Source organism: Quercus robur, chromosome 7 (assembly GCF_932294415.1).
Source record: "Quercus robur chromosome 7, dhQueRobu3.1, whole genome shotgun sequence".
NCBI lineage: Eukaryota > Viridiplantae > Streptophyta > Magnoliopsida > Fagales > Fagaceae > Quercus > Quercus robur.
In genome coordinates, this window is record NC_065540.1 from 29,105,252 (window position 1) to 29,119,621 (window position 14,370).

The window sequence follows — 14,370 nt, forward strand, 5'->3', positions numbered from 1 at the left end:
ATTAAGTCAACTTGATTTGATCCATTTGTTTATACTCATGATAAGAAAATTTGGTTTTTTAAATATAAATGGGATGTGTTTTTATAAAATTCCTAAAATTTGATAAGGTTATAGTTAGAGGGTGTTTTTTTTTTGGGAGAATTAATGGGCTTGGTTAAAAAAATTGTTTCATTCTAAACATGATCCATTTTCATTATGAAAAAAGAAGAAGTTTTCTTGTATATTTATAGCAAGGCCAAACACAATTTTTTTATTGTGGTCTTAGGTTACAATTTACAATTAGTTTTGCAGTTAAACTTTATTTTTAAATAAAAATCTCTTACTATATATAGTAAATGATGGCTCCCATGTTACATAATATTATCAACATTGACCCAAAAATCAACTTTATCGTAAGAGGAAAAAGAAACCATAAATTAATTATACGATTGGATGAGCAATTTTATTTCAAGAGAAATGTACAAATAGATCAGAAACTCAACTAAACAGGACAACAACAACACCACAACAATTTTCAAATCACCCATGGAATCATGCTATTATCCTCCAATTTAAAGAAGAGGAGGAAAAGTGTCTCTCACTTTCTTTAAGTTGATATTTTGTTCCGATTCATCACTTCAACCCAATTAAAAAGAAACACATTCTACTACCAATAGATTATTTATGAAAGCTCATTCTCAAGCAACATGTTCAAAAGTATTCCATATGCACTCCTATCGCATCTAAATAGACACCACTTCTTCCATGGAAACCTACAACCTTTCCTGCAGCAACACTTGATGTGAAAGCATGACCAATCTCATCACCATAGGGCCCATATCTGCCATTGTTTGTGTAGAATGTAATGGACCGCAGGGCTTCAAAGTTATCAGTCCCTTTTACAGGTCCAGAAAATCCCACAACGCCAACCAAGAATTCCGTTGATATATCAAACTTTATCTGCCAAACCAAAGTACAGATTTTGCGTAAAATAAACTTTTGGTCCCTACGATGTAGTAGTATATGTTTAATTTTGGTCCATCAATTTTTTAAGAGTTTGGATTTGGTTTTTGAAATTTTAAAGTAGGTAATAATTTGATCTCTCCATCTAAGCTAACCATATAATTATTACGGGACCGCCCAAACCCATCTCATATTTTTAGGAAATCAAAAAGAATCAACCCATTCCCATTAAAAAAAAAAAAAAGAAAAGAAAAAAAGAATCAACCCATGGTGGAACTCTGGAAGGCCAAGATTATTCCAATTATAAAATTGGAAAAGGCCAAAATTCAAACTTTTTTAAATTTAAATACCAAAACTGAACTTAACCAAACTTTTAGGGACAAAAAAAATATAATTTAGCTTTACTTTATTTTTATCAAGAAGAAAGAAGAAAGAAGAAAACACTTTTTGGAAAAATAAAAATAAAAATTATGCAAGCTTGTAAAGTTTATTGTATGTTCTACAGCTTAACTGACAATCAAAGTAACATGGTATTTAACATCTTTGTATAATGTTTCAGAATTAACTGCAATTTTTTTTATGAATTAAATAATAATAAAGAAATATTGTAAACTAAACAAATGTGTACAATGATTACAGTTCTATGAAATGTGTACAATATTTTATACATTTGTTTAGTCTATAATAATATTATTTAAAATTTACATTTATAGTACAATATATATATATAGAAAATTGATAGTACAATGTAAATCAATAAATACCCTAATAATAATAATAATAAAGCTAAAGTGCAAATTGCACTCTCGAAGTTTGACTTAAATTCATTTTAGTCCTCTAACTTTATTTTTGTTCAATTGAGTCTCCTAAGTTTCAAAATTATTCAATTTAGACATTTTGTTCAATTTTGTTAAAAAATTGCCATTAAAAAAAATTATTTTCACATGAAAAAATTCTATAAAATTAATAAAAATATTTTATAGATTTTTTATGTAAGAATTTATTTTAATTAGTTAATTGCATACTTAACAACAAATTTTTTTAACGGATTGGATAAAGGGCCTGAATTAAATAAATGAGAAAGTTAGAGGACTCAATTAAACAAAAATAAAGTTAAATGACTAAAACAAATTTCAGTAAACTTAGAAGGTATACATTGCATTTTTGCCTAATAAAAAATAAATAAATTACCGTATTAATTTTATCACCGCCTGCTCCACCATGCTTGTGTGACCAAACAGGCTTCCCGTCTCTACTTTCATACAACACACGAATGGCATGAATCACTGAATCTCCAACGTGCAAATGCAATTCCCGGATTCCAGAAAAAACTCCATCATCCCATTCCTTCCCACCATGCCCACCCCACGGCCCAGGTCCTCGAGGTACAACCGCTTTCATCTTATTCTCCAACTATATATTATATAAATTAAACAATTTGGTCATCAATATATAACGTCGTTTAGTCCTTCCTAGCTTCAATAAATTACTTAATTATAATAGAACAACAACTTTGGGAAACCAAACCTCTCGCTGCATTGTTTTTACATAGACACCAATGGCATCAACATAACGACCTGCACGACCATGGAATCCAACAATTACGCCACCCTCCATAGGTAAGGAGAATGGTGTACCTTTCTCAGATCCATAGGGTCCATACTCGGTCTTATTTGTATAAAAACGTAGGGAATGGATTACAGTATGGTTCGAGTAAACCGCAACTGTACCACTAATGGATGTCAAGTACTCTTTAGGCCAGTCAAGCAATATCTACACATGATATTATGCAGTCAAAAAGAAATCAGCTTCAAAAAAATGCATGATTGTAACTGAGTTAATTTTATGAGGGCATGCAGTAGCAATATGTACCTTGTCATTTCGATGGCCGCCATTACCACCAATCTTATTAGAATTCTGGAGTACACCATCTTGATCACCACATTTCAATGAAATTGAATCGATGGCACCTCCATGAAAAATTATTATCTCAGTGATCCCACCCTCATTGGCCTTGAAGCTCCATTGGTTTCCACCTTTACCTCCCCACGGTCCAACCTTCAAGCATTCCTCCATCTCCATGTTGCAACCTGCAAAAGCTGCAACACATATACATGTATGTATATAACAACAATGACAATATATTGTTTTGATTTTTTTTTTTATTAAAATAAAGAGATGAACACAGAGAGAGTACTGAAGCGACAACCTGTATTCTTTTTCGTTGCGTTACTACAAAGAATGACATCTCCTTTGGCTTTTATAAAAGAAAAGAGATGCAATAGGAGTTCTGTATTCTTTTTCATTGCCTTTCAGGTTACCACAACGAATGGCATCTCCTTTTATAACTAAAGAGAGATGCATACTTACAAATTTCTACTCCCAAAGGACCATACGATACGTGTCCTTGTAATTATTTATGAACTGTTCAAGTTTCAAGCTAGTTTTTCTCAACCAAAAAAAAAAAAAAAAAAAAAAAAAGTTTTAAGCTAGTTTTATTTGAGCTGCCTCTTTTTTTTTTTTTTTTTTTTTTTTCAACTAGCATTATACTCGTGCAATACACGGGTTAATCAAAATTCATATGTAAATAATTTTTTTTATTAATTTACTTAAAATTAAATAATAAAATAGATAATAAAAATAAATGAATATTTTACTTTTAAGTTATATAATGAATGCATATTGTGTGAGACTAAAATGCATATAATAATAATAATAATTGAATGGAAGATGGTAGAGATACCTTAAAAATATATATAAAAGGATTTTGAATAATACATTGGACTTTAAGGCTCAAAATCAAGTTTTTTTTTTTTTGGAGAAAAGCTTAGGGTTAAGACCTTGGTAATCAATTTGTATTGATAATTGAAAAACAATATGAACAACCATTTGTATTATTTGATCTCATCCTCATCCTCTACCTCTATATTATTGACAAAACAAAATAAGTCAACAATATATATATACACACACACGTGTGTGTGTGTGTGGGGTTTGATAATGACCACAGCCATATTTATAATTTATAAATTTTATATTTGATTTAAAAAAAAAAAACATGTTAAGTTAACAACAAAGTTGTATCCATCATACCTTGCATTTTAGCACACATCAGTCACCTATCTACCGTTTAGGTGGCACCAATGAGATCTGGCTAAGGTAAGGAACTTCATGTTGTGCATCTTCACTGCAATGCCCCAAAGATATCATTCAAAGCAATAAATGAACTATTTTTTTTTTTTTTTTTATTCCTCGTCCAACTTTGTTAAAGGTGAATTAATATTGTTGGTGGTGCATGAACTCATTCTCGCACTACTTGCGTAGTTATTTAGCCAAATGTAAGTGCTTGCACTCCAAAGGAAACTAATTAAAAGATATATTAAGGGAGCAATATAAGTAGAATAGATTAGAGTATTTACTGGAAAGGAAGTAGAGCTAGATCCAAAAACTTTCCTTACCATTTCCTCAAAAAAGATAAAACTTTAAATACTAATTTTTAATACCCAGAATGAAATGGATATAATTCATAAATGATTTTTTGTGTAGTTAATATATATTAATGATGGGATTGGCTTCAAAAAAATTCAACTAAAAAAAATGATGGCGCTGCAATCTATTTATTTTGGGATAAGATTTTATTTACTCTTAATAATAAAAACTTAGAAATTATAGGAGAACATGATAAGAACAAAAAAAAAAATTATATCTATTTTTTTAATAAAAAAATTATTTGGTGATTAATTTTTTCTATATAATTTTTTGAAAAACAATAACTATTTTTGTCATTTAAAAAATATTGTTGTCATTTTTTTATACTTTATTGCGGGAAAAAGAACCTACAAACCACTCACTAATTAGGGCAACCAAACCCACCAATGTTATTGAGAAATTCAAATCCATGTGCGTTTTAATGCTTATTAAAAAAAAAAATTTGCACTCTTAATAAACTATATATATATAGTAGAACGTATAATTTTTTAATCAAAATTCTATTTATATTTATATATGGATTACTATTATACAAAATTGTTTCAAACACAAATTGTCTTTGTTACACAGTATTTATCTAAAAACTTATCAATATAAGATTTTAGATAAACACAGCTCAAAGGTCTTTATCATTATCCATTGAATTGCTAGGCTTTATCATTATCTTGTAGCATGTTTGGTGATGAAGCTTTCTTGATCTCTCAAATGAAAATAAGAAAAGTTGAAACTTGAAAGATCTCAAGTTTTCATTGGAATTTAAAGAAAAATATTTTTTTTTTTTGAGAAAAGAAGTTAATATGAATAAAACATAGGCTGCATATTTTGTTAAAACTCTTACTCTTACTTTATCCAAAGTGATTGATAAGTTCAAAAAATTGTTGTTTTTATCTAAAACATTACATCAATTCAGTCAAGCTACTTGGCACAGTTTCTAAGCCTTTATCGCAATTTGGTGAATCCACTTGGCACAATCATAACTTCTAAGCTTAACTTTTATTATATAGTATATGATATGAACAAATTTTTTTCTCAAAAAAATTGAATAATAGAGTTCTCACTTATTTTATTAAGGGATCATTAAGAAAACTAGGTAATAAACTTGCTTCTTCATTGATATTAAATTGAAATGTATCATTGGATTAAAAATAAATAAATTATAGGTTAAAGGGCAAAACCAATCCTCTAAGTTTCACCTTTTGTCATTTCAGTTTTCGAAATTTCACTTTTGTCATTTCAATTCTTTAAATTTCAATTATACTCAATTTAGTCATTCGTTTACTATCCGTTAAATTGCACCGTTAACTTACACAAAATGACACTGTTTTATAGTAAAAGACATCATTAAGTTTCAATGTCCACCTACACCAAAAACTGATTAGTGTTTTGGTCTCATGATAAAAAGTGCTCATCATGAGTGGATGCCATAGGTTAAAATTCTCTAAAAAATAATAATACTAATATTTTTTTTTTAATTTTTGAATTTGATAAAAAAAAAACATAAACTAAACCCAAGTGACTGCAACCATAGTAATTAAACCTAGACCGGAGGTTGACCCGATCTATGAATTGGATCATTGGGTCACTAGTTTAACCAATGGGTCAACGGTCAAACCATAGGGTCAAATAAAAATATTTTAAAAATTATATATATATATATATATATATATATAAGTTTGAGAAATCATAACATAAATATGTAAATTAACAAAAAAAGAAGAAGAAGGCATATGTCTAAATTAAACTTGCTATTATAATTCAAAATCAAGGTTTCACAAGTAATAGCATTAAAAATTCTATAAAATTCACAAGCAAAATAAAACCAATGTTATAAGATTGCAACAAAAATTTTGCTAAATAAAATTTTATTACATGTCTTTAAATTCTACATATTAAAAAAAAGAAAAGAAAAGAAAAAAGCAAAGCTAAAACTATGTAAATAAAGGAAGAGGGAAAAAAAAAATGTTAAAGACTTAAAGTTAAAGCAATAAACAAATGAAACACAAAAAATCGAAAGCAAAAGAAAAGAAAATAAGGTTTAAACAATAAAATATATAACATATACTGATATACTCATACCTATGTGCTAATTAGCTAAGTGAAATTAAAGAGTAATTTGTTCATAGCAAAAAATTGATGCACAGTTGCAAATTTGGGGAACTGAAACTGTGAAAAGTGATGGGTAGAGTAGTGTGAATCGGTAGGGAAGTGATAGAATGGTGCATTTTTTTATATTTCTTTAGGTTTTCCCTTATTTAAATTACTATATTATCACACATTAAACAATAAAGAAGTCAATGAGATGGACCTATTAATGTAATTTTGCACAATTCACAAACCAGTTGGGTCATTAAAACCCAGTTGGGTCACATGTTTTGCTTAAAACCCACTAGGCTTTATCGATTTTGACCAGGTCTTGTGCACATCTGATCCAATTAATAACTCGGACTGTTACTGGTCTGACTGACTGGGCCGGGCCAGGTTTAATTAATAACATTGGCTGCAACTCTATCCTAAACAGAGTTCTCTATCGTAACTGGTTTGTACCTCATTACATCCATCATGACCTTTGCTTAAAAGTTTGCTAGTAGCTGGGTTTGTGATTGGTTTGTTTGTAAAAACAAGATGTTGGGTATGATTAGCACCAATCTGGCGCGGTAGTTTAGTCTAATGTTAGGATGATGCAATGCAGCACTGTTTTCATGCTGAGTAGGGAGTTTATGTTAGGGTAGATGCCCTTGTTACAATGCTGATCTGCCCTCTTCAATTGCATTGTTGTTTTACGAAGCCTGCCCACCTGGTAGACTCTGAGCTCCAGAAGAGAGTTCATACTTGCCTCCTTGGAACTTAGGATTTACCACATATGTATGTGGCAAAAAATTGGCAGCGAACACTAGGAAAGGTGGAAGCAAGAGGTGTGGCGTGGAGTTGAGTTTGACATCCCAAGCTCATTGCAGTTTGAAGCAATGAGGTTGAACCTGAGTTACAGACGAAAATGATTCAAACGCCCAATTAACAAAAACAACACTTTTTCACAAAATTTACCAAATGTTTCACTGTGATTTTCAAACAGTGTTTTCTAATGCATATTTTAAAATCACGATTTTTAAAAATGCAGTTTTTTTCTTCTTCTTTTTTTCACCCTGTCAAATAGTTAACCCAGACAGACGCCATACCAGTCCTAAAAAAATTAAAATCCCACAGAATCACTTTTCCTTACCATCTAGCTGCTTAAAAGTATTAATATAGACAGGTAAACAAGAGCCGCTAAAGATCATAAAACTGGATTCACTTGGGCAAGCAACAAATCCAGCCATTGATACAAAATCAAAGACGACTCCTCGGAGAGAATAATAATCTTCTCACATTAAAGTATGATTTATAACTGGTTATTATCATTGTATTACTCCCCTATTCAAATTCTAAAATTCTCTATCAATTACAACACAAAATACAGTGTAAGAATAATCATGTTTACTAAGCTGTGTGACATCACGCCTCATTTTCCGCCATACCACAATTCCTTAATATATTATTCCAATATTCAAATCATTATTATTCAAGACGCTAGTTCCTAAACCACATTAAGCTAATATGTGAAGGCCCAAGAAATAGGGGAATTTTGCCTGGAAATCTTAAAACTGTACCTTGTCCTCGCCTTAACACATATGATCCAAGTTTACATGGTAGAAAAGAAAATCCCTGCCATTAGATACAAAATCAACCTCGGAGAGAATAAAAGTTTTCTCCCATTATACTAGTATTTATAACTGGTTATTATCATTGTATTACTACCCTATTCTGGATTGGGTACTTCCCTCAGAACTTTAGCAGCATCCTCTGGGAATACAGGATTTATATAACAGCCAGTTGCCATCTCAAATCCCGCTACAACGGTTAATTGAGGAATTATCTGTAAAAACCAATGAATGTAAGGTAACTGTGGATCGGTAACTCGAAGTGGTGAAGTGTGAATCATAAAATTGAATGGTGGATTGTTCAATTGTGATGCCATCTTCCTAAGCATGAGTTTCAATAAACCACCAAGATCAACTGCCTGCAGAAGTGCACATCAAACAGGGTATAAGTGTCAAGATCATTACAAAGAAGCTACATATCTATGGCAAGGCCAGAATATAAGTCACTTGGTTTCCCAATGCTCATAAGTAAACATGCATAACATTTATAGTAAAGAAGGAAAGATTGAGAGCAAAACTGCTCCAGCTAATAAATAAGCAGCCCTTACTTTCATTATCAGATATCTTGAAAGAAACATCTACTTGGAAGCCAAATTACTAGGTTCCTAGTATGGCTGCTTTTGATTTATGACTTACCCCTGGCCCCCAAATCTTATATGAATTCTTTTCATAACAATTCCTTGCGATGTTCTTGTAGGTTTCAAACTTCTAGTTTGCTTAATTGGTAAAATCTCTTGTCATTAAATAAGGGAACTAGGTTCAAATCTTGCCTACATAAAAAAGAGTGTCTAGGACTAACGATAATAAATAATCATCATGAAGATACACCATTTGTTTCAAATCCTATCATATTTATCAAAAAAGGTTAATTGCAATACTCTTCAACTACTAATTGTTCAACATGTTCCGCCGCAATAATAATATCAATATTATGGACATCCCCTGCCATACTTCTTAACAATTATAGGGTGGTGTAACAGAATTGTCTAGAAACCAAGCAAAAGAAGGCACCTAGTTTTAATAAAGGGAAAAGTTAACGGATGCCCAAATGACATTGGTTTAGAAACTATTTTTAGAAACTTTTTATGGAAAAATAAAAAAGTAACTAATTTTGATGATATTTTTTTTTTTTTTTTTTTTTTTTTCATAAAAGTGGTATTAAAACTTTCTTAAAATGGTCCATTAACAAATGCCTCAAGGGCATCCATTAACCAGACCCATTAATAATAAACAATAGAATTATTTGTTTGGTTAAAAAAAATGGTCACTCATCACTCATTACTCAATTTTCGTCACTCATCACTCATCACTTAAAATACCCCAACTCCCTACATCCCACCCGTTTGGCACCACCACTCACTTGTTATCACTCAATATTTTTCAACTATTTGTGGGCCCCATACTTATCACTTGGTGCAGCTTTTACTTTTTTTTTTTCCCTTCAACCCCCAATACCCAAACTCACCGAACCCAGTTAAAAAAAAAATAAATAAAAAAATAAAAAAATAAAAAATAAAAAAACTCACCAAACCCAGTGAGGAAAAAAAAAAGGAGTCAAAAGTTGCGGCTAACTTGACTAGTGGATCCCTCAATGTATATTTAATTACAGAAATGCCATGGAAAACAGAGTTATGGAAACTGAAAACACCTAAAATGTGTTTTCGGTTTCCATAACTTATCACTCAAAAATAAGAGAATTGAGTGATAGAAACAATGATCCAAAACTCATCCAAACAAATGCTCATCCGTGGGACTCACACGATTTGGATGATGGGATCAGAAAATTGGGTGATATCACTCAAAACTCATCCCTTCCAACCAAGCTCTCTCTCTCTCTCTCTCAAACAAAATAAAACTTGAACACCATGGTGCTTGTAGTGGATAGTGAGCTCTAAATAAAGTTTTATTCAACTAAATTTTCTTCATTTGTATAGACAAAGTCACACAACCAAACTGAAGTTTATCTGGACCCATAAAAACTGAAACCATGGAATAAGTAGTGCTAATTACCTCGGGTTCATCTAGTTGATGAAAATGGGAAGAGTGATCCCGAGGAATAATCCATATCTCAAAAGGAAATGTAGCAGCAAGAGGAACAATGGATATAAAATGGGTGGATTCATCAATCAACAGCTCCTTCACTTGTATCTCACAAACACTACATTTCCCCGTCTCGTTAAAATACTGCTTCATACTATCAACTCGGGCAGAGACATTTGGAGGAACAATTGGAAGTCCTATTATTTGACTGTGAGAGTGACTCAGAGACGCCCCAGCTGAAGCACCATGGTTTTTAAACACCTTCAATTCAATAAACAAAACGTTCTATGTATTTTAGATTGATTAAACTGCATCTATCATATATATAATATACTAAAAAATCGAATAACAATCAAAACCCAAATCAACTTCTAATTGCAATCTAGTTTTTAATTTCACATGGTCGACGAAAAATGGTGGGTCCATATAATTCCACAGAAACAGAAAGTGTCTATCTCTCCCAGTTGCACAAGTTAAAAATATAAACATAGAAAAGAGGGGGAGAACCTGGACATAGTGGATGGAGGAATGGGCTGCAAGCTGGAGGATGCGGTTTTTATAGGCGAGAAGAACCTCAGAGATTTCTTGAGACGACAAATCCGAGAGTTGAAGCGAGTGGAACGGAGTTTCAATTACCACATCGTGAAACCCGAACCCTCGCAAAACCTCAACGCCATTCAAATTTGGATTAGGGGCAACAGCGATGGGGTCATTGAGAGTGCGGTCTAGAGCAGGGTAGAGATTCTGGATGACTCGGATCTTCCAGTCCGGGTCGGAGCTGGTGGGGACCCGGAAGATCTCGGGAGCGCAGAGGTGCTCGTGGCCGAGGCAGAAGGGGCAGCCATCTTGGATTTGGTCGGCGGTGGTGGTTGCGGGGGATTTGTATTTGAAATCGGAGGGTCTCTTAGCTCTGGCTGGTGAGAATATCACCCACCGGTTCGTCACCCAGTCTTTTCTCAGTTCGGGGCTCCGACCCTGTTTATTTTCCGAAGCCATGCCTTTTTAACTTTTTGTTTGTTTCTCGTGTTGCTCCCTCTATTTGCCGTTGGTGACTTTGCTTTTCTACTGCGCTCACTATGAATATTATCAAAGCATTAAGAATATTAACGAGACGAAAAGGCACTTTTCGTACATATATTTTGAGACTATTCCCATTTTGGTCTTAAAATTAATTTCGTTGCAAATTTTATCCTTAAAAAAGGGAAATCGTTTTTAAAATCGTCATTACCATCAACTAACCAATGGAAACTTCCTACGTGGTTGACGAAATGTTTTGCTTGTTGATATGGCGCTGACGTGACCATTAAAATATTATTTAAAAAAATTATTTGGCATTTTTTAAATGCTACTTCAACATTTAAATTTTTTTTAAAAGCCACATCAGAAAATTTATAAAAAAAGAAAATTAAATTAAAAAAAAAAACCTTAAATCTAATTTAATTAAAATTATTTTTAAAAAAACAAAAATAATTATCCTTTTAATTCTTTTTCTTTTTCTTTTTATCTCATCAGCGATCAGATTTAAAACATCTCTAAACTCTCTCTATCTTTAATTCTCTCTTTCTCTCTTCACCCTCAACGGAATCTCCCTCAGACCCATACTCTCTCAAAATCTCATCTCCCCCAATTTGCCAAACTCTCTCTAATCTCAATGATGAGGTCACCATCATCAAAATCGTTCAAGACTCGTTCAAGATCGGAGTTTAGGTTCGCTGATTCGGTAACTCACCATAGTCGCCGATTTAATATGGCTCCGTTGTATGAAACCCTAGTCACCGATTCGATATTGGAGCCCAGATCAGTGGTTGTGAAGCCAAGATCAATGGTTCTCACACCTCTTTCTACCTCACCGTCCCTCTTTTCCTCTCTTTAAGGTTGATTTGGAAGTTTTTAGCTTAGGATTTTTGTAGATTTGATGTTAAGGCTTTGCTGGTTGCTGGAAAATTTTGGAAGATTTGATTCGGTGGTGGTGCTTTACTGGATGTTGGGTTTCTATTCTTTTGCTTGGATTTGATTTCATGTTCTTTGATTCGGTGGTGGTGATTTGGGGTGTTTTTGTTTGTTGGGTTTTTTTTTTGTGTTTGTTTGCCAAGAAAATTTATGGGTTTGAAGGCTAAGGTTTGCTTTGTTGGAGATTTGGGTTTGCTAGAGATATGGCTTTGCTGGAGATATGGGTTTGGCGTTTGGTTGAGATTTGGGTTTGGGGTTGGGTTCTTTGCTGGAGATTGATTACGAGGAAGAACAAGAAAGAATAAAATAACGAAAGCAATAAAAATAAAATAAAATAAAAGACAAGAAATACGTTATTTATTTTGTTTTGATGTGTTTGGTTATAAAGAAAGTGCAAGAAAGACAAAGAAAATTATAAGAAAATAAGGATTAATTTGCTTTGCTATGAGTATGAATCTTAGAGATTGGAATAAAAAAAAATTATTTTAATTAAAAGAAAGTAAAAAATTTTGTTTAAAAAAATTTTAAAAAAAAATTTATTTATTTTAAAATTTTTTTAACTAAAATTAAAATTAAAATTGAGGAATTAAAATTTTTATAATTTAAATGCTGACATGGCATTAAAAATGCCAAATAATTTTTTTAAATAATATTTTAATGGCCACATCAGCAAGCAGGACATTCCGTCTGCCACGTAGGAGGTTTCCGTTGGTTAGTTGACGGCAAGGACGATTTTAAAAACGATTTTCTTTTTTTAGGGATGAAATTTGCAATGAAATAAATTTTGGAACCAAAATGAGAATTGACCCAAAATGTAGGGATGAAAAGTGCATTTTCACCTATTAACAAAGCTTGTTCCTACTTGTTAATTATTATGTCCTCTTTTTTATTATAGCTTATTCCAATTAGGCCAGTACGAGGCTGGTTTGTGCCCAATCTATAACCAACCTGACCACTTCAGGTGAGTTAATCCACGGTCGAAGTTGAGGAAGAGAGATTTAGCTAAAATATGGTTGGATTTGGCAAGAAGCTCAATAAATCTGACAACAAATTACCAACCGCTCATACTTGCGGAAAACAATGAAATTTCGGTATATAGATCGGTTGGGTTGGTTGGAATAGTTTTCAAGAAGACTCGCCAATTGACTCGCAAGTCTCCTTTGTTGGAGGCGGAGACCCGCTGTCGACTGTCACTAACATTGGGTCAACCTAGACAATTGTGTCAGGTGGGTCAGGTTTCGAGTTCCGGTTGACATCCCTAATTTCGGTCATTTTTAAATATGTATATTTTAACCCTTTTTTGGGTTTAATGCGAATATTTTAATAAAAAAGTAATCTAAAAAAACTAAATAAAATATTATAATATCATAAAATATAAAACCACAAACAAATTCACAACTTTTGCCACAATTTTCCCATAACTGATTGTGAATAATAGAGAAAAAATGGTGGGTTCATGTGAAAAGTGACAGGTAACTAGTCACAATCTGCCACTTAAGAGAGTTGTGACTAAGTTTGTGGTAGAACAACTCTTGTAATAAAAATATAAAGCTCGTCCAGATTTCAAAGAATGGTTCGAATTAAGGTGAATTTGGTTCAACTTTTTGAAACTATGTGTTTTAAAAAAATAGTTTTTTCTTATTACTACTCACTTGGTCCAATGCAAAAAAAGCTTAAAAATAACGTTATAGACCCAAAAACCACCATTTGTAAATTTTACCAACACATTAGATCATGTTTTGAAATCACAAACGTGATTTTTTGCCCAAAATGTGGTAACCAAATTGACACTAAGTTGTTCTCTCTATTTTTTTTTTTTTTGTTTAATTATAATTTTGCTCTTCAACATTTTCCTTATGTTTCAAAACGATTCCCAACCTTTAAAATATTTTAGTTTAGTCTTAATACCTTTGTTGATGCCCATTTTGACAAGGAGGCCCAATAATAGGAAGAAGCCTAACAATATAGGAGGGAATAAAGAAGAAGAATTAGCAAATTGAGAAAAAAAATCATTAAACCTGTATGGTAGGAATAATGGACCATAGGCCTATAAAATAGCAAAAGGGTCTCAAAGAAAGCAAGCGGGCCCAAAAAAGCCCGAAGAAAGAAGCAGTATACCCATGGGTATTATGAGATATGGAAAGCAAGCAAGAATGGGCCGAAGGAACCTAAAGGAAGGAATTAAGTAAATAGGGGTTGATGGAAAAGCCTATAAGCCCCGAAAGTAAAGGATATGGTAACTTAGGCTGGGGAA

At 32.3% G+C, this 14,370-nt stretch overlaps 2 protein-coding genes across 2 annotated transcripts; both read right to left on the reverse strand.

Moving 5' to 3' along the window:
• Window positions 1-416: 416 nt before the first annotated feature.
• LOC126693046 (agglutinin-like) lies at window positions 417-3,276 on the reverse strand. Its single transcript, XM_050388908.1, has 5 exons — window positions 3,152-3,276; window positions 2,815-3,041; window positions 2,470-2,715; window positions 2,134-2,355; window positions 417-939 (listed from the first exon to the last, which is right to left on the reverse strand). Exons 1-5 carry the CDS (start codon window positions 3,246-3,248, stop codon window positions 691-693), a joined length of 1,041 nt encoding a protein of 346 aa, XP_050244865.1. The 5' UTR covers window positions 3,249-3,276; the 3' UTR covers window positions 417-690.
• Window positions 3,277-8,040: 4,764 nt separating this feature from the next.
• On the reverse strand, window positions 8,041-11,251 carry LOC126693048 (ADP-glucose phosphorylase). Its single transcript, XM_050388909.1, has 3 exons — window positions 10,674-11,251; window positions 10,137-10,427; window positions 8,041-8,485 (listed from the first exon to the last, which is right to left on the reverse strand). Exons 1-3 carry the CDS (start codon window positions 11,160-11,162, stop codon window positions 8,225-8,227), a joined length of 1,041 nt encoding a protein of 346 aa, XP_050244866.1. The 5' UTR covers window positions 11,163-11,251; the 3' UTR covers window positions 8,041-8,224.
• Between the last annotated feature and the right edge of the window lie 3,119 nt (window positions 11,252-14,370).

What these genes read in the sequence shown, in the direction of transcription:
- LOC126693046 (XM_050388908.1), bottom strand. Translation starts at nt 3,248, where the DNA reads ATGAAAAAGAATACAGAACTCCTATTGCATCTCTTTTCTTTTATAAAA. An exon ending in GCGGCCATCGAAATGACAAG is followed by an intron (nt 2,716 to 2,814) that starts GTACATATTGCT and finishes TATCATGTGTAG; the next exon opens with ATATTGCTTGACTGGCCTAA. An exon ending in TAAAAACAATGCAGCGAGAG is followed by an intron (nt 2,356 to 2,469) that starts GTTTGGTTTCCC and finishes TATAATATATAG; the next exon opens with TTGGAGAATAAGATGAAAGC.
- LOC126693048 (XM_050388909.1), bottom strand. Translation starts at nt 11,162, where the DNA reads ATGGCTTCGGAAAATAAACAGGGTCGGAGCCCCGAACTGAGAAAAGAC. An exon ending in CCTCCATCCACTATGTCCAG is followed by an intron (nt 10,428 to 10,673) that starts GTTCTCCCCCTC and finishes ATTGAATTGAAG; the next exon opens with GTGTTTAAAAACCATGGTGC. An exon ending in ATCAACTAGATGAACCCGAG is followed by an intron (nt 8,486 to 10,136) that starts GTAATTAGCACT and finishes GCACTTCTGCAG; the next exon opens with GCAGTTGATCTTGGTGGTTT.